The sequence below is a fragment of the Rhodamnia argentea genome, chromosome 7 (assembly GCF_020921035.1).
Source record: "Rhodamnia argentea isolate NSW1041297 chromosome 7, ASM2092103v1, whole genome shotgun sequence".
NCBI lineage: Eukaryota > Viridiplantae > Streptophyta > Magnoliopsida > Myrtales > Myrtaceae > Rhodamnia > Rhodamnia argentea.
The window spans coordinates 13,106,316-13,124,704 of NC_063156.1; the positions used below are offsets into that span (position 1 = coordinate 13,106,316).

General features: G+C 37.9%; 1 protein-coding gene and 1 long non-coding RNA gene across 4 annotated transcripts; one reads left to right on the forward strand and one right to left on the reverse strand.

The window, feature by feature from the left end:
• Positions 1-207: 207 nt before the first annotated feature.
• On the reverse strand, positions 208-17,124 carry LOC115741937 (probable UDP-N-acetylglucosamine--peptide N-acetylglucosaminyltransferase SPINDLY). Of its 3 annotated transcripts, none has more exons than XM_030675978.2 (18): positions 16,848-17,124; positions 15,935-16,370; positions 12,959-13,120; positions 12,681-12,856; positions 12,502-12,577; positions 11,376-11,504; positions 10,320-10,439; positions 10,174-10,242; positions 9,988-10,069; positions 9,234-9,328; positions 8,503-8,567; positions 6,851-7,049; positions 4,618-4,812; positions 3,590-3,684; positions 3,204-3,339; positions 2,854-3,071; positions 2,125-2,252; positions 208-1,039 (listed from the first exon to the last, which is right to left on the reverse strand). In XM_030675978.2, the coding sequence occupies exons 2-18, from the start codon at positions 16,340-16,342 to the stop codon at positions 630-632; spliced, it is 2,763 nt and encodes a 920-aa protein (XP_030531838.1). In that variant the 5' UTR covers positions 16,343-16,370; positions 16,848-17,124; the 3' UTR covers positions 208-629. The 3 variants fall into 3 exon arrangements, with proteins under 3 accessions (XP_030531838.1, XP_030531837.1, XP_030531840.1); XM_030675977.2 differs by having other exon boundaries at positions 16,843-17,124; XM_030675980.2 differs by lacking the exon at positions 16,848-17,124 and having other exon boundaries at positions 15,927-16,057.
• On the forward strand, positions 5,471-5,729 carry LOC125316054. Its single transcript, XR_007199367.1, has 2 exons — positions 5,471-5,607; positions 5,659-5,729. It is a non-coding gene; the product is annotated as an uncharacterized LOC125316054 (long non-coding RNA).
• Positions 17,125-18,389: the final 1,265 nt, after the last annotated feature.

Genomic DNA, 18,389 nt, shown 5'->3' on the forward strand with positions numbered 1-18,389 from the left:
GATCATGAATTTGACTACGGCAACCACTTAATAAGATAAATTATTCGATCATCGTCTCATGTACATACACATGTATATGCACTCAGTCTAGGCCATGAACTTCTAGACTAGAACAATTCACTGCAATCCACTCGGACAGAGGGTAATACTCAGTTCTAACCACAGCTCCTCGATGGACATATTCAACGACAAAACGATCATGATAAATGGCTAAAATCTAATTTTTTCTATCAGAAGATCGAGAGAAGTTACCATCAGATCTATGTAACTGAGGATACAACCATGACCAAGACCAACCCCCCACCATCCCATACCCGAAAAGGCAAAAGAAGAAAAATTGAATAATAACTATGCAACTAGAACAAGTTGTACTTTACAGCCCATCACTATAATCTCTTTCGGGGGGTTCGACGACCTATAAACCTCTTCAAATCGCTTTCTCGTTGTCCACTTGCGTGGATATCAGGATTTCCCAAACAATGCAATTCTTTTCAAGGATCGCTGCGAGGCTCAACCCGCGGAAGCCCAATAAGCATACACTGACACTTCTAAGAATGCATATTTGTTCAAAGTGGCCTTTCAAGTTATAACCCGGATTCCCCAGCAAGCACAAAAATCCACTATACACCTCATTTCCCATTTTTGGCTGCTTCATTCGCCTGACCATTTTCTTCACTAGAGGATAGAGTCAGAACAGGTGCCACCTGTGCAAATCCATTCACTTTGGTTGACTCAGGAGGGATTTCCAGTGAAACTGAGATGTTTGTAGCAGGCGCACTCAAAGGTTCGGAAGCTGCATGTTGTTGAAGCATTTCCAAATTCCTCAAGGCCGGTACATCACCTTTACAGTACCTATGCCACATACTTCTGTATGTTGATTCCAAACCGGAGACAAATTTTGGCCCATCACATACAGGAGACTTGGACATCAGTTCCCGGAGACTCATTCTCAACTTTGAGAGAGCATTAACATCGGATGCCAGTTGCAGAGCCAACTCAACATATTCATCTTCATTTTTGGCGATCAGATGTCCTAGTCCTGTTGCAATGAAGGACAAAGGCTTACATCACAAACCAAACAGATCGCAAAGGTAACCATCAGGACTGATGAGCCAAAAGAAATATAAGAATGCGTTAAAACACAGGCAGAAAAGTATAGAGAAGACCAAGTCAGAACTATACTGTAAATCCATGTACACAATATTCTACATAATGGAACAGCAAATGCAGGAAAACAAAGTGATAATGTATAGAACCCACGAGAACAAAGACAGAAATTAATACTGGACATTGAAAGACACAATAGATTCCTCTAAAAATTTTAGAATGACCAGCAACCATAACTGTTAATTGGGTGTCCATGTATGAAATATGACTTCGAAAGAAAAATGGACTGCAGTGTCTGGATATTTTAGTCCACCTTAGTTTAAGATTGTGTTGTTTCTATATTATGGCGAGTCGATCATGGAAGGTCATATTTTACTTGTTTTTATTTGGACTTTGTTAACGAGTGCCCTAGGGCCACTGGTACCAATTAAGGAAATTTTATAGTTTCCAATGCACTTATTGTCCTCATTTTATGCACAATCGGTGTCTTGAAAATTGAATTGTACCAAATAAAGTATACTTAACTAGTGCCCTCTCAATAACAAGACCCTTCTCAAATATTCCATTTTCTGTTCCTGGCATATGAAGGTGCTGGACAAGATGAGCTTTCAGCCCACAGCCCTTGTGAAAGTGCAATTATCTTTTCCAGCCCTGGAGCTCTAAAAAGTTCCTTTTCACAATTCATGATATCTTTCAAGGCAGCCAAAACATGAAGTTTGTGCCCATTATCGTCTAGCAGATATTTTTTCAACAAAAGCTAGTTGTAAGGTTGCTTTATAGTGAAACCCAAATGACAACCAAAAAATTACAGATCCTTCATCGAAGGGGACAATGAAGTAGTTATGGTACACACATTTATGTAGAACAAATTCCTTATCTTCACACACAGTAACTAGTGAAGAACATTAGGTAAATAGCCATAAACAAGCACATCGGCACCCTGATCAGTCACGCAGAAGAAAGATGATTGAACAGGCACATTTTATCAAAACGAGCAATAGGCATCAAAATGCTCACCAACTTTTGTCAGGAGACTCACACCAACATTGTGAGCATGAACTGAACCGGCCATTGCAATGCATGGGACCCCCATGTATAATGATTCACATGTTGTAGTAGTTCCAGCATAAGGAAAAGTATCCAAGCTACAACATAAAGAACAACACAATTATTATCTGTAACCAAAATATGCAGCAAATCTGATGCATCCAGAAACTTGTTCAGGATTATGATGTAGGCAGCCAACTGACCGAAGATGTAGAAGAGCAAAAAACGATTTTTCCTTTGTCTATTAGACATTATCTAGCCAACGCATTAAAGTTAAAAACTTTCGGTTTTACAAATCAAAATCTTGACAGTTCTAAGATACACTGAAAACAGGATGGATACAATTTAAAAAGGGACGAGAAGAGTCGGTAGAACTTCCATTCTGTTCCTCTTTAATGAGGACATAGACAAGCAAATTACTTAAATTTTACTTTATTGATAAGCTTTGCTCTTAGTTTGCTATATGATACAGGACCCAACAATCGAGCAGCACATTTACAACTGTGGATGCAGTAATGGAAAGGTACAACAAATTTGTAGACATGGAAAAATGATATTTGAGCAGGAGTGAAAGATACAGGTCCCAACAGCATGTAAATAAAGAATGATACATAGCTATAATTGAAAGAGAGTTGGAAAAGAGAGTAAGGACAGAGCTCCCTAGAACTGCATCTAACTAATTGAGAATATATATGTTACCTGATATCCATGAGAGAATATGCTTGCATATGATCATGGTTAAGAAGAATTAGAGGAAGTAAATCAACACGTAAAGGTTCCAATCCCAGCTGCTCCAAAGTTGTGAGGAATCTCTGCCTTACACTATCACAACAGAAAGGTTTACACTTTACCACCAGACGAGAGTTTGGAACTGCACAAAGTATTCTTGCCCAAACTTGCAGCACTTTAGGAGTTATCTGATAGAGGAAGAGAGATAGGGGCAACAATTAACAATGTCAGATACTTAACACTCCCCCGCATGGAGGCAAGGCAGAAACAAGTAATTCAACATATTAGCACAACAGTCGCTGCAGCATGTTAATCAATACCTTTGCCAAGTTATTGAAGCTACCAAATGTTACAAAGCCATTTGAAAGCGCAGGAGTCGGACAAACAGGCCCAGCCTCAGGGGAAGGTGTATAACAAAGGAAGCACTCTGGTAACCGGATCAGCTCTTCAACGTGCCTGCAGATAACTGAGTAAACTCCACGCTTTTTTTTTTCTGCCACTACATAAATGCCATGAACAACGAAACATTTGCAAGCACATCTCATATCGTTTACGCAGAATAGCATTTTGCCCTTGAGGATGTCCTGGGGGAGAGACTCAAATATCAAGCCAACAATTATAAGATCCAGCAACAACAAAGATACAGGTCAAGTGAGTGCGTGTGCGCGCGTAGAGAGAGAGAGACAGAGAGAGAGAGAGGAGATACTTCTGCTTTGTATCAGGAGGATCTGCAAGGGAGTCGGTAATTCTGTAGTCTACAGTAGGCAAACCAGTTGTATTTGGATAGCCAATCCAAGTTACCTAAAACAGAGGACAATCACATTAACCATGGAAAAGCTACCAGATAGTTTTATCATTGTGACTCAGATGCATATAGCTAAAACATCATGCATCAGACAAATATCATGCCAACAAGAATATCAAAACAAAGACCCTTCACTGGTCATACATGCCTAATTCTCATGCGTAATTATAGACTCAAAATGGCAGATAAATGTCTTATTGAAGTCCAGTTATGCTTAAACAAACCATATTATCTCATTATAGGTATTTACAATGAAATTCAACTTTATTTGTGATGTCAATTTTGGTGCAGCACGCTAACTATTTAGAATAAACTTGTGACAACAAAATTAATTAAAACACACTTACATCAGTTCATAAAGTAAAACTGCTTTTCATTCTATTAATCTGGAGATTGTAACCAAAATTGAGATCAGAAAATTTGCACAAATTGCATCAACCACGCCTTAAATGTAATGATAAACAATTTCAATAAAGGTTCTAATAATACCAAAGTTTATGCTTAAACTTGAAGACATCAAATAAGAAGGGTTACCATTCTCACTATAACATGTAACCATGTAAAATCACCATTTTGCAGTACCAAATTACATTAAATGTGGCTCAACGATACATGATAACACTCCATTTTGGAAAACTCATTTGATCATATTATGTTTAAAATTGGCTGATGTTACCATTCAGGAAAAGAAATAGACAGTCTAACTAATCAAGCAGTTTTTGCAACAAGTCCGCCAAAGCAAAAAAAGGAAAAAAATTCTATTTGATGAGAAAAACCAAAGAAGCAAACTTCCATATCGTTTTAAGTGTCCATGAATCAAGCATGGGTGGAGAGGATAACTGTAGCTGAATAGACGAATGAATAGCATGTGTAACAGAAGAAGCAGAGTAGAAATTAGTAAAGTGGCGTTCAAGTCAAGAACAACATGCCTGAACTGGAGCAGGTCGGCAAGCCATCATTCCCAGCTTGTTATTGGCAGTATGACCAGTGAGTTCAACTAAGATATCAACTTTATCTTCCCTGATCATGCTGGCAACCTTCTTTTCATCAATTCCATATATATCTCTCCATATCCCACCATTTTTCAATACTTTATCCCTGAACCTGAAAGTTTTTGCATCTGCCTGTGTAGCATACAAAAAATATGTCAAGTGTGGAGGGAACCAAATACCTATCAGTCCTCAAATTATCCATGGATAGCAAGTGAAGAATTAACGACAGTAACCATTTGTGATAAGGGCCGTCCATGGCTCAGAGTGGCCATGCATCAGAAAGTGGACGAGTTTCGTAAAATCATAAACAAACTGAAAATGGATAAAAGTATTGATTTTGCAAGAAAATATAGAAGTTGGATAAGCATTCAACACTGTATGGCTGAGTAGAAGAGGGATAATGATGCTGAAATCAGTGCAAGCTAGTACAGCAGTCCAGAACTCAATAAAGCTACAGACCCCTCTTGGCAGAGTAGTCAGTCTTTTCAACGTGTTGCAGAGAAGCGGAGAACCAGATACCAAAAGTTCTCTATGCGAAAAAGAGCCTCAAACAGTACACCGAGTCGCTATTGTTTTAGTTAATTATGCAGCGTTTTAGTATCGAGATTATTGCAATTACAGCTTTTCTCAAAGAGAGGAGACTATTTTAAGGATAATCCTCCACACGTCTATTGGTATCAAAATTTAATTAGGGACTTCGGAGAAACCCTCCCCCTAAAACCTCAACAAAAAAGGATTTTAAATGGGACTGAGCTATCACCACTTTCAGTGAGACATATAGCTGCATGAGATTCTCTTTTGTTTCAATTTGAGGACAGCCATATATAGGACACAATTCCTGACAGTCAGTAGTCTAGTTCTTTAATTGTGACACTCTGTGGTCTTTACTCTTGGTCCTTAACCATTTCATACAGGGTTCCCACCTTGGTAATTTTTTTCCTTTTTGAGAATTCTCCCCTACTTATCAAAGTGTGAAAGGTACCTCTGTCATATACCAAGAGCTACAGCAAACCAACAATGGCATAGAAAAAATCACATTAGAAATAAGAGTGAAGAACATAAGTGCAGGAAAATAGGCGAATGCCGCAGTGGTACCACAAAGTGATTTAAACTAACAGCGTGATGCTACGGACTTATAAACTTATATCAAAGAGCTTTTCCCTAAACTACTTCTGCCAGAATAAAATTTTCAGCCAGTTGTGATGACTCAACAATAAAATCTAGATAGTAAACATATCCACGAAGTCCAAGCAGTTCTCAGTAAATAACGGAGACGAAAGAAATCAAGTTTCCGAAGAAGATTCCAAAGACGAAAGAAATCAAGTTTCCGAAGAAGATTCTAAAGCTATCAGAACTTTGAGAGAAGTATAGAGCATCCCTTGGCTATCTGCCCATGAACAAAGAACAATCAAATCCAACATAGTCTTCTCAAAAAGGGATGCATACAATAAATGGTGAGACTCCCATTTCCTGGTTTAACCAATTCAACTAGACAATTAGTTATAGAGATGTCATCAAATAAAGTAGTAATATATATGAGGAATGTAGCGACTGACGCATCCTTCCTTCCTAGCTAGAAGGGCAAAGAAGCACTCCCAACTCATCATGAAAATGCACTCACATTCCGTATGGTAATGCCTTTACAGGGATGTTTCCTGTTCGTCATGTATTATCATTTAACATGTGCAGATTAAAAATGATGGCTCACAGGTGGTTTATGCATTGTTGCTCCTTCCAAGTGGTCAGGAGATCAAAGTCCCACCTCATCAATATTAATTTTGAAGGTCAAGATGCAGTCGGACCAAGTGGATCAGTTCATCAGTTTGATCAGTTGAACTAGGTCCAAACTCATTTTAAATGGTATTTTCCAAAACAAACCAACAATAAAAACCAGACAGGACGAAGGACAGGTCCCTGGTTGAGCCAGTTGATCCAGTTCAATTCTGGAAAACAGATGAAAAGCAGATCTTGCCTTTTATTTTCTTACTTTTCATCACATCCAGCATAATCCAGACATGATCAGAGAAACTAGAAACGAGAAAATTAACATGAGAATATTACCACACAATTAGAGCAGCAAGATCTATAAATTGATGCACCATGTGTCTCATGCCTCACAGAGGAAACCCATAGTTTCTGAAGTAGTCATTATGTCAAATGTGAACCGTACCTTCACAACTGCGGAATAAACCACCACATTGTAATTTGAATAATCGTGATATGAAAGAGGCGCTTCAACAAAATATGACACTGAATGTGTAAAGTAGTCAGGAGACACATATCCAATCACAAGAGGTCTGTCTGGATCTTTCGTGTTCTCCCATGAAGTGTACTGTGGATACAACCTCATAAAGCGTCTACCCCAGTCCCTGCATGTGGACTTTCAGTTTAGAACAGATAACTGTCATATCCCAAATATGATTGCCACCAAATAACTGTCATAACATGAAAAAAGTAAAGAGTACCAACAGTAAACACCAAAAGGGATCATTTCTTGCATATTTTAGAGAGCAAAAAATGACAGGATGGAGGTTCAATTTTTCTTTATGATTGAACTTGTGAAACCTTAATCAGGTCACTCAATTGCGATAGAGGCCACTCCATAAAACATCAGTAAGAGAACTAATGTGTCACATAACAAATGACGATGTGACGCTTTATCCATGTGTCACTCGGCATGCCATGCCAGTGTTCCATCGATCTTTTTCAACATCTCAAAAGTATAAAGACGTATTTGAAAGAGTAAAAGTTTTGAAGCCGTTCCAAAGGTTGAATGTGTCATTTCCCCTATTTTAGACATGCCATCAATACAATGCAACACAATTCTTAACAAAAACTTACCCGATTTTTTCTATACACAAGGTGGCCTTAAAGATCCATAAATTTCTTCTTACTAAAGTAAATTATATCAGCATAGGGGAATAAAGGATTTTAGCATTTTACCGAGTGGAACCAACATAATTACCTGCCATGAGTAAATGGGATTAGAAAACCTTTCTTTACTTTGCTTTGAAATTTTATCACCATGCTCGGCCATGACTAATTCCCAAGGTCAAATCGCTGTGAACTACAATTCCTTTGGATCTCTTAGAAACCCAATTCTATCTATTCTAACATAGGAAACCTCCCCCCACAAGACATGCCAGATATTCATCATCTGTGACCCATTGCTTAGTCAACAGCTAAGTGTGCACCCACTCATTCCAAAAATATGACCTCTATCAGAGTAAAATAGGCATCAATACACTCAAGACAAAAATCAAGATGCTAGCCCATTAAGACGAACTTAGATATCAATCACCAGAAGACAACCACACTCAGAAGCGATGATCACCAATCAACTATGGACTGAAACTTTTATTTAAGCATGCAAGGTGCGAAACAGGGCAACAGGCAATTATTTAGATCGAAACTGCATTAAAACACAGCAGTATATTCTCTGACATGAATTCGTTCTTCAGGTTTGAACTGTGTCTGCAGCTGCTTTTTGTTATTTAACTACTAACTGTGCTTAAAGGCAGTGCAGCCAATGCCTTTGACCTTCTCTTTCTTTCTCCTCAAAGAGAGAAGAATCAAGTGCAGTTAAGGAAGATAACAGATGAACAGAGGAAAAGAAAGCTGAGATATGGTGAACCAAGATGTGTCCACCTCAGTTAAAGAAGATAAAAGAAGATCTTTTCTTCTACATCACAATGATATACTAAAGTATAACTGTAGAAATGCTTCAAAGGCATGTGCTGTAGTAGACATAGTGAAAGCCTCTTCGGAGATCATACAAGTGTTTGAAGATATATGCTAAGTTAAAAGAAGTTAAAGGCCAACCTGTGAGCCTCAAAAAGTTTGTCATCATGCCCCTCGTTTATGTAGTTCATAGCAAGAAGCCGATTCTGTCCAAAAGAATGTCCGTAAGTGAAGAAGAAACAGAACTTATAGCACAAAATCCATTTGGCAGAAAACAAAAATCAGATTAACAGGAAACCAATACATCACTCAGTTTTATTAATGAAGTCAACAACTTCAAATCAGTTTCTTGTAGTTCATTTTATATTTCTTTATTTCCTTTTGGCTCTGAATACCTTGAGGAAGGGCCTTGAAAGGAGCAGCATAACGTTAGACTTAGATGCTATGACCAAAAGTCCACATGATCACTAGATAATTAGGGTACTGAACTGGTATGAAGGCTCCTTTGACAGAAAAAAAAGATAATAATAATAACAATAACTTTCACATTAAATTGAAGAACTAAATATGCTTAAGGCAAAGTCAGAGATATGCAAATACAAGTATGTTGTACAATGAAAGCCCACAAGGAAGATAGCAACTGTGCATACCCTCAATCCTCAAGTCAAGAGGAACAAACTCAGTATTTTTTTCACATGCCTCTCTACTACCATAAATGGAGCTACTTCAGGAGATTCAAGCCTTTAACAAAACAAGGCATATATAATCCCCTCCCCCCCCTTTTCCAAAACAAAGAGTCATAGGAATGAAGGATGATCAAATAATCTATTGTAAAAGCAGACTACCATTCGGTATATAAAGAAAAACATTACCTGGCCAGCATTCCGAGAATCAGGATCTATTTTGAGGCATTGCTCATAGGCATTAATTGCCATTGTTATACTGCCAGCATCTCGATAAAGAACCCCTATATGCACATGATATCAGATAACTCAATTGTATTAGACAGTGGAGGCACACATATAACTGGAATTGAACTTTTACAAGAACATGCATAAATTTTTTGCTGCTAAAAAGACATGATTATTGCAACAGCCCCTGAAGGTCCAGATTCTCTCCAGAGTGTCTAATTTACTTAAAGCAACCAAGGAAAAAAGCAAGACGCCAAAATGAGCTGTCAATTCCATCTTCATAGAAGTGATAGCGATTTGCGCCGATAAAAAAAAAAAAAAACTCTAGTGATTTACAACTTTGCAGCTGCTCCCTCTAGAATTCTCTTGACAACGCATGTAGACTTTCCACGAATATATTAGCCTTTTCACAGCAACTCAACCATTCAATCAAAGCCTTTCGAGATTAAGCATGCTTTTTCCCTTGTCTCAAATCAAAAGTTAGATAGGACAAGCTTAGCAAAGAAAAAGAAAAATAAATAGGACAACACCATCAAGTGGATTTTTCCAAAAAGGAAAAGTAACAGCAACAGATGCTATATGATAATTATGGAGCCACATAATATTTTTTACGATCTTTAGAACGAACATCAGCCATGACACATCATCAATGTGTCTAACTTGCAATACTATTCAGTAGTCACTGAAAAAGACAGCATTTTTTTACAGTGCTGACCTAAGTTATTGTATGCCTCAGCATATGTTGGATTAGCAATAATAGCTTTTTCAATCATGCTAGCAGCTGCATCCATTTTACCCTGCCCGAGAAAAGAAGAGGAGAAGGGGGAGGAGAAATAAGAAGAAAGTCAGAGGTAGCTCAAGCAAACTTATTGACATATCTCAATTATGAATCATCACAAACCTGAACCGTGTATACAACACCCAGATTGTTTAATGACTGAGAAAAATTAGGTTTGATTGATAAAGCTAACTGTCAAATGAGAGTAAACAATGTCAGCAGCATAAATAATGGTTGACCAAATGGGTAAAATGGGTGAAAAGCTTTGCCTGGTAACATTCCACGGCTTTATCAAGATTGTCACGATCTTTGTAGATTACTCCCAAATTGTTGCATGCCTCAGCGCAATGTGGGTTAAAATGGAAAGCAAGTTCATAGAACACAATCGCCTGCAAATGCAAATGAAGCGTTATTATCTCACCGAGGTCCAATGGTACTCTCCGAAACAATTACAGATTCAAATTTCTACTCCAATATGTGGTGTATTCACAAAAATAACATCATTACTGTGCTAATATGGACCCTTGCATATGCTTGAAACTATACTGCTAAGATGAAATGATATTATAAGGCCTCTGTATATTCTCTAAATGTCCAGGAACTTGAGCATGGTAAGGAGCACAGACTTGCAATTAAATGGGCCAAGGAATTCGCTTGGATTACTTTTTTATTTAAAGCAAAAAAAACACATTTCCTTCAAGAAGGCACCAAGGAGATTCTCTATGCTTATAATGTCATCTACACGACAATTAACCCACTAAGTCTAGTACGTCATTTACACAAAGATATGGGTGCTAATGCAACAACTTACACTATCTCTTACTTAAAATTGTTGAAAAATAGCTAATGGTATTTCCCAAATACTGCCATCTTTTAAGTTTCCAAACTCAGTGACTGACATTCTCAAGGTAAACTGACAATGATATTACAAATTTCTCATTTGAGGTGACAATAAAGAATAAGTTAAACAACTTTTGATACATAAAAGTCATACTAAAATGGCTTTCATGAGGAAGAGTCCCAACATATATGTTAATGTGCAGTTGCCAAGAAAACTTCTACTTACAAAAGTCTATCATAAAATTATATTTATTTATTTATTTATATATATATACATACTTTCAACATGCCACGTTTGCTTTCAATTGAATTTGATTTCTACCCAAAACCAACCATTTTCAGAATTTAAATGATTGCTGCAAAATTAAATAGACATCGAAAACAGTTGCTCAAGATGCTAGACTACAAGCTATCCCATCTTTTATTAGGAGAAAGAGGACAGATGGGAACATAAGGTCTAATATCATCTTCGACATATCACTTACCATATCAAACTTCAGCATTTCACCATAAGCAACACCAAGATTATACATGGCATCCGCATAGTGCCAATTATAGTACAAAGCCTTTTTGTAATATGCCACACCTTGGTTTATGTCTCCTTCCAATTTTACCTGTATGAACAAAACAAAATCTGAAATCATGTTATCAACCCAATAAATCAGACAATCACATGGAGTGCTAGTCCTCAACAAACTTTACAATGATGTCATGATTGTGAAACTGGAAAAGCACGCTCAGTTTTCTTTAGATTAGCAGTTGAAAATATTCACTAGCTTATACACTATTAGCATATACAAAGGAGATTTATCTTTATTCAGTGTAAATCTTTCCTATCTCCAACAAATTTTTTTTTTAAGCAATCAACGGGCAAAGAAATAACAAAGCATCTAGGTGAAATCTTAAAAGATCAATTTACTTTTACCAGCTAGGGCAATGCAATTGTCTAGAAACGTATTTATAAGTGTCTACGATGTGTTATAGAAGAGTATTTTCCACATTGTTAAATTGCTTCCATCTGGTTTGTCAGTTCATATCACACATGTAGCAGCTATTGACTCAAGGAAACTGCAATTGCCTAGAGTAACAGAGGCAGAACTGAGATGTTTGGACAGTGGGTTAAATAAAACATTCAGCCTACCAACCTATTCAAAGAAAACCTATAATAAATCAATGGTAATAGCAAGTTATTCTGTCCAGAGAGCATAAGAACTTAAACCCAGCACTATTACTCCAAAACAGAGTTGGCGAGGCGAAATGGCATTCCCATATTTCATTATTTCCAATCTTAGGCCTTCAAGAGTTCAGGTTTGTGAGAGATTTGGTCAGCATTAGTAATTGGGTAGGACAAGACCTCCCCCTCTCATCCTTTATAAATTCTAACACAAAATGCAAGCTCAGGTGACTCAATGAATGCCTTGAGTAACCAATTATGTACCAAGAATCAACAGTGATCGGACCCTTTTTAGCCAATCTAATTATTGAAAGAACTCTAATAAATTATAAGGCTTACATTGTATTACTGTCCAATGGGAATACAACAGCCCCCACAACTTCAAGTTCAGCAACAAAAATAAAACTTCCATACCAGGAAAATGTACAAGTAATCACCTTCGTTCCTAAATCTGTCAAAGCAATTGCCATGTTGTTTTTTGCAATCTCAAAGTTTGGAGACACAGCAAGACATCTGTTACAAAGAAACCACACAAGGAAAGCTTCAGCAAAAGAGTTGCTCTGAACTGAAAATGCAACGACAGATCCAACTGCCATCAGTTGCCAAAAGCAAATACCTCTCATAGCAGGCAATAGCTGACTCCAAGTCACCACGGTTCTTGTATATGACCCCCATGTTGCAATAAGCTTCTGCATACAAAGGCCTCTCCAGAGCAGCCTTCTCATAACAATTAAGGGCTGTGTCATATTGCATCATTTCAGAGTAGACAACACCGAGGTTGTAATACGCGGGCTGCATGCAAATACAAGTTTGAGAGCAAGAGAAAATATGAGTACACTTTGTGGTTAACAATGCAGAATAAGGAAAAGAGTGTGTCGAAGAATGATAGCTTACAGCATAGTGGGGATCAATTTTAAGTGCTTCATAATACTTCTGAATCCCTTCCTGGGTGTTACCACCAAGCTTTAAGCTGGTCCCAATGTCTGTTAGCACAATAGCTAAGCACTCTGCAGCAGGCTTGTATGAAGGATCCGCTTTGAGAGCCTTTTGATATGACTACACATCCAATCAGAAATTTCGGTATGAGACACACATTTTGAACAGCATATGATAGAAAGCAATAATAGAAAAAGCAATTTTGAAAAATCTGGATAAGAAGGACAAGAAATAGGAAAATAAGAACAAAAGCTTGTAAATAACCAAGCTAGATCATTTTAAGGACGGCTAGAAGGTGGCTCCACAAACTTGTCCCTATACCCAATTGTTACCAGTCAACATAAGATTGATACCTTCAAAAGTTAACAAGACAGAGCTCAAGCAGGTGCATGTGAATTTTAGAAGCCATGCACAAAAAGAATCAGCGAATTGCAAATTCAGCCTACTGCTATCAATCCATCCGAAGTTAGTGTATACGATGTTTCGATATTCCAGGACTCTGATGTCATATTTACTGTGATCAAGCAAAATCAGTGGCACCACGTATCCATGGCTCATAACTTGCTCATATCAAACCTTTTCTTTCCTTTTCTTATGCAGGGATATAGGAACACTAACTTGGATATGTGGCAAAGGAAAACATCACTTCACTACTACAGCACCAGGGTAAAAAAAGCTGACACGAGCAAGACATCTGCAACAAAACCTAAGGAGATCATATAGAAAGGATATCCTCATTTTAGACCTAACCAATTTGATCTAACCAGTTAGATGAATTACTCCTAAAAGGTTACATCGGAATGATGCTAGTTGATGAGAGTTACTTTGGAAACAAAAACAGAACTTGATTCAAGCCAAGAGTCAAAATCGGAAACCTAACTTAAGCCCAAACTAACCGAATCCAAGTAATCCCATCAATGAAATTCCAAAACTAACCTGACCCATGTGCCCAAAATGAACTGAAAGGCATGGAACCTGAATCTGAGATACAAACGACTATGAAACAACCCAAGGATACATTAAATTTCTTTTTACTCCCTTTCCTCGTCGGAATTCCTCTAAATGTGTTTTTCTACTACAAAATATTTGATGCATTAAGTTCAATTTTAAGGTTACATCATGTCGACGGAAAATCACCTTTGATCCTTCTCAATCTCGTTTCTTTGGTGCAAAAAGAATTAAATTTTGAAAATGAAGATGCATGATCTCTCATCTCGTTATACACATGAATTATGGAGACAATCTTTAATTGATTAAATTATCTATTTATTCTTCATGAATCTGTCTGTACTAATCTTTGATAATAGTCGGTGTACTGTGTTTGGCTGTACTATTTCTTGACAAACCATATATAAGCATTTGCATTCTAAAGATACAAAACTAGAAGTATCTGGCTGCTTTAAATCAATTATATAATTCAGTTGTACCGTATTTAAGATTTTTCCCTAACATTTCCCATGGAAAAGATGTCACGATCATAATACAACTTGAATCAATTTAGAAGGATACGGTTCAGATAGATCAACCCTTTAGCTAAACCTGAGTTGATCCGACAAAACTTGGAAACATCTGGAGCAAAGACAGATTGACCGGGAACCAATTGCAACCAGCAAATGACCAACTCTATCTAGCAAAACCCAAAGCCATGAATTACGGCGACAATCTTTAATTGATTAAATTATCTATTTATTCTTCATGAATCTATCTGTTCTGATCTTTGATAATAGTCTGTGTACTGTGTTTGGCTGTACTATTTCTTGACAAACCATATATAAGCATTTGCATTCTAAAGATACAAAACTAGAAGTATCTGGCCGCTTTAAATCAATTATATAATTCAGTTGTACCGTATTTAAGATTTTTCCCTAACATTTCCCATGGAAAAGATGTCATGATCATAATACAACTTGAATCAATTTAGAAGGATGCGGTTCAGATAGATCAACCCCTTAGCTAAACCTGAGTTCATCCGACAAAACTTGGAAACATCTGGAGCAAAGACAGATTGACCGGGAACCAATTGCAACCAGCAAATGACCAACTCTATCTAGCAAAACCCAAAGCCAAATAATGCATATCTGAAACTGTCCTGTATCCAAATAAGCATAGACTGAAATCACTCAAATACGAAAGCAGATCTATACCCAAGTCATTCAATCCTAAACCAACCCAAGTCACTTTGATTGCCACCCTTGTTTTGCACACTATTGCAGATACTTAAATGAAATCTTTATATATCAGGGTAATTTACTAAAGGAAGCGAGTATTCACACGAATGGGGAAGAATGAAACAATTAGAATGCAACTGCTCCTGAGATGAACGAAGAAAGGTGGGAAACAAGGTCAAAATCAAAAACACAGAAAGGAGCAAACTTTGCAGCAAGCTACCCTAGTCTATAAGTGTGTATGTTTCAGATGCAGGACACAAAAAAAAAAAATAAGAATATCGAGAGATCGGAGATGTCTGAGATGCAGCAAACAACGTGTATCCCGCCATATTCGAAAATGTTATACATTTACAGCCTCAGTTAACAAGTGAAAACAAGTTAAAAATCCTGGTCCAGTACCACTTTTACTGTTCCATCTTAGTTGATATACAAAAACAGATCATTAGATTTTTAGGCACTTGAATAGCCTTTTAACATCTTTACAAAGACCAATATCAGCATACTTTTCTCAGACATGTATCCAAATTGGCAAAGCTGCCATAGCAAACTTATTCGATAATTTCCACACCCTTCACTTCTGGATCCACATAAAAATGCTAAGCAATTGTGTTTTTTCTCCTCACAGCAAAAAATAACAAAAATGACAGGGAAGAAACAACTACTTGCATTCTTGATGCAAGTGGTACCACATTAGGACAAAACAATTTCCATCATAAATCACACAACAACCGCAGCAACGACAGGGATGGAACAATTACTTGCATACCTCGGCAGCCTCCATGAGGCGGCCCTCGTCCTTGTACAGTATGCCACAGTGGGTCAGGGCACAAGCATTCTGCTGATCCAACCTTATGGCTTCTGCAAAGCTATCAAAAGCGAGCCTCCCCATATTCTGCATCTGCAGGCATATGCCTTTGCCAATGTAAGCCTCGACATTTGCGCTGTCTTTTTCCAAGATACTCTCATACAATGCCAGAGCATCCGCAAACTTGTTCCTGCTTCGTAGTATGTTGGCATAAGAGAGGGCATCCTTCCCCTCGAATATCTTCTTCGGTGAAGCACCAGAAACAGTTGTGTCAGCAGCAGGAGAAGACCCCGATGCTTTCATGAAACCATTTTCAGCAATTAGATCCTTTCCACCCCCATTACCAGCATCCTTTTCTGTCCACGCCATCTATCATACAACTTTGTGTTTGCCTTTCCTGCACGGAAAGTGTTAAAAAGCAAAACCAGAACGAAAATGACTCCTTTCTGAAAACATGCCAGAGGCAATAACTAGCCATCCATCATTGTGAAAACAAATGACGTTCTAAATATGCATAGTCAAAATGATGAGCTCCACAAAGCTCAAAATCAAACAACATAACTTCAACTCAAGCTTTCCCTCGCTATCTTGACCTGACCTAATTCGATGCTTATACCTGCCCACTCAGACGACAACTACGACTTAAAAAAAAACCCTAACAAAGAAAAGGCGAATATCTTAGAAGAAACAACGCCCTATAAAGCTTTCAAAGTTGTGCATTCAGCACGCCAAGGGGGTTCTACCACAGACCGCGAACGAAACCTGCCTGTAATCCCACGTACGATCACACCCCGGAGCTCAAAAATGCAAAAGCACCGACATTGGTGCGCACCCATGTCCAGAGAGAGAGAGAGATTAGGGATTCGAACCTCACATTCAGCAAAACGAAGTTCGAACGCGGACTAGAACACGACGCAGCTCCCCTGGTCCGGAGACACGCGACGACGGTTCGCGATCAAAAGGCGACTGGCAACTTCAGCAAGCCTAGCCAACCAGGCCCTTCACCGAGAGGAGGGCACGACGAAGACGACGACAACGAAGAAGGAGAGGAGGAAGAAGAAGAAGCAGTAGTTTCGGAGGGGTTTGAGGGTTTTACGCGTCTCTCTCTCCGACACTCGCAGTGGCTCGATTCAAAACCAACCCGCCGCGAGAGAGAGAGAGATGGGTCCTGTCCGTTCGTTGATTACAACATTTCGCAGTTGCGGGGGACGATGCTTTTGCTCCTTTTTTCCCCCTGTTCTGCACCCTTTCTTGGCATTTTATACCATTGAATGAACCGGGAAGGTGTCTTTTACTCCTTCCTTTGCTAAGTTCCATTCCAAATTGTCTTTTTCTAGAGCGGGAGTGATTTCTTCTTTTGTTTTTACCAACATTGCATGGTGATTGATCCCCATATCGACCTAAAGGAAAATATAGGGGGGGTCGTCTAAGCTCTCAAGGCTAAGGTTCTACTTCGATGTACTCATTCGAGTTCTTTTCTTTTTCTTTTTTAAGAGATAAGTGCCTTTGAAAGTCCTAAAATTTATCACAAACATGCAATTGAATCTTAAAACTTTCAAAAATTACAACTAAATCATAAAACTTGTCGAGTTAGTTCGATCGGATCCTTATGTTACCCACGTGCTGACGGAAAATGGTGACATGGCGTCCTTTTTTTTTTATGATCTTCTCTATTCTTGTGATGCTGACATGGCTAAAACGATATCGTTTTTGTCCAAATACGACTTTTAAATACAAATTATATTTAAGTTATATTAAAAGATAAGCATTTTTTATTAGTCAAGTTAGACGAAATTAACGAAATGATTTGATTGTACCAATTAGACAAATTTTAAGACTTAATTGCGTCTTTTTGAAAGTTCTAGAATTCAATTGCACTTTAGAAATAAATTTTATGGCTTTCCATACATTTTTTCCTTTTTTAAATTATAAAAGTGCGATGCGAGGCCAAGTACACCTTGAAATGCCGTCTACAAAAAGCACCTGGAAAGACATTTTTGCGTTGACCTTGACCCTGGGTTCTCTAATGACTAGCCCCCCACCATATTTCGATTCTATTCTAGTGCGATTTACTGTTGCTCGGTCTTGGATTTTCGCCAGCCAATCGCACGTGCCGATCGGTCTAACGGGGTAGACATGGCCAGTTCAAAAGAACCGCCGGTTCCGATTCGAGAATCGACCCTTGAAGGGACCGGTTCCGGTTCTGTTTTTTAATTTTAATTTTTAAAATAATAAAATAAATATAATAAATTATAAATTATAATCAAATTGTACATTGTAATAAAATTTGGAGAAAAAAGAGAGAGAGGAGGAATAGGTTTGAACTTAATGAATTATCATTAAGCGCCTACATATCTTCTTGGGAATAGAAGAATCAAATTTCATGTAGTTTTTTTACCTTTGATAACCCCAACTT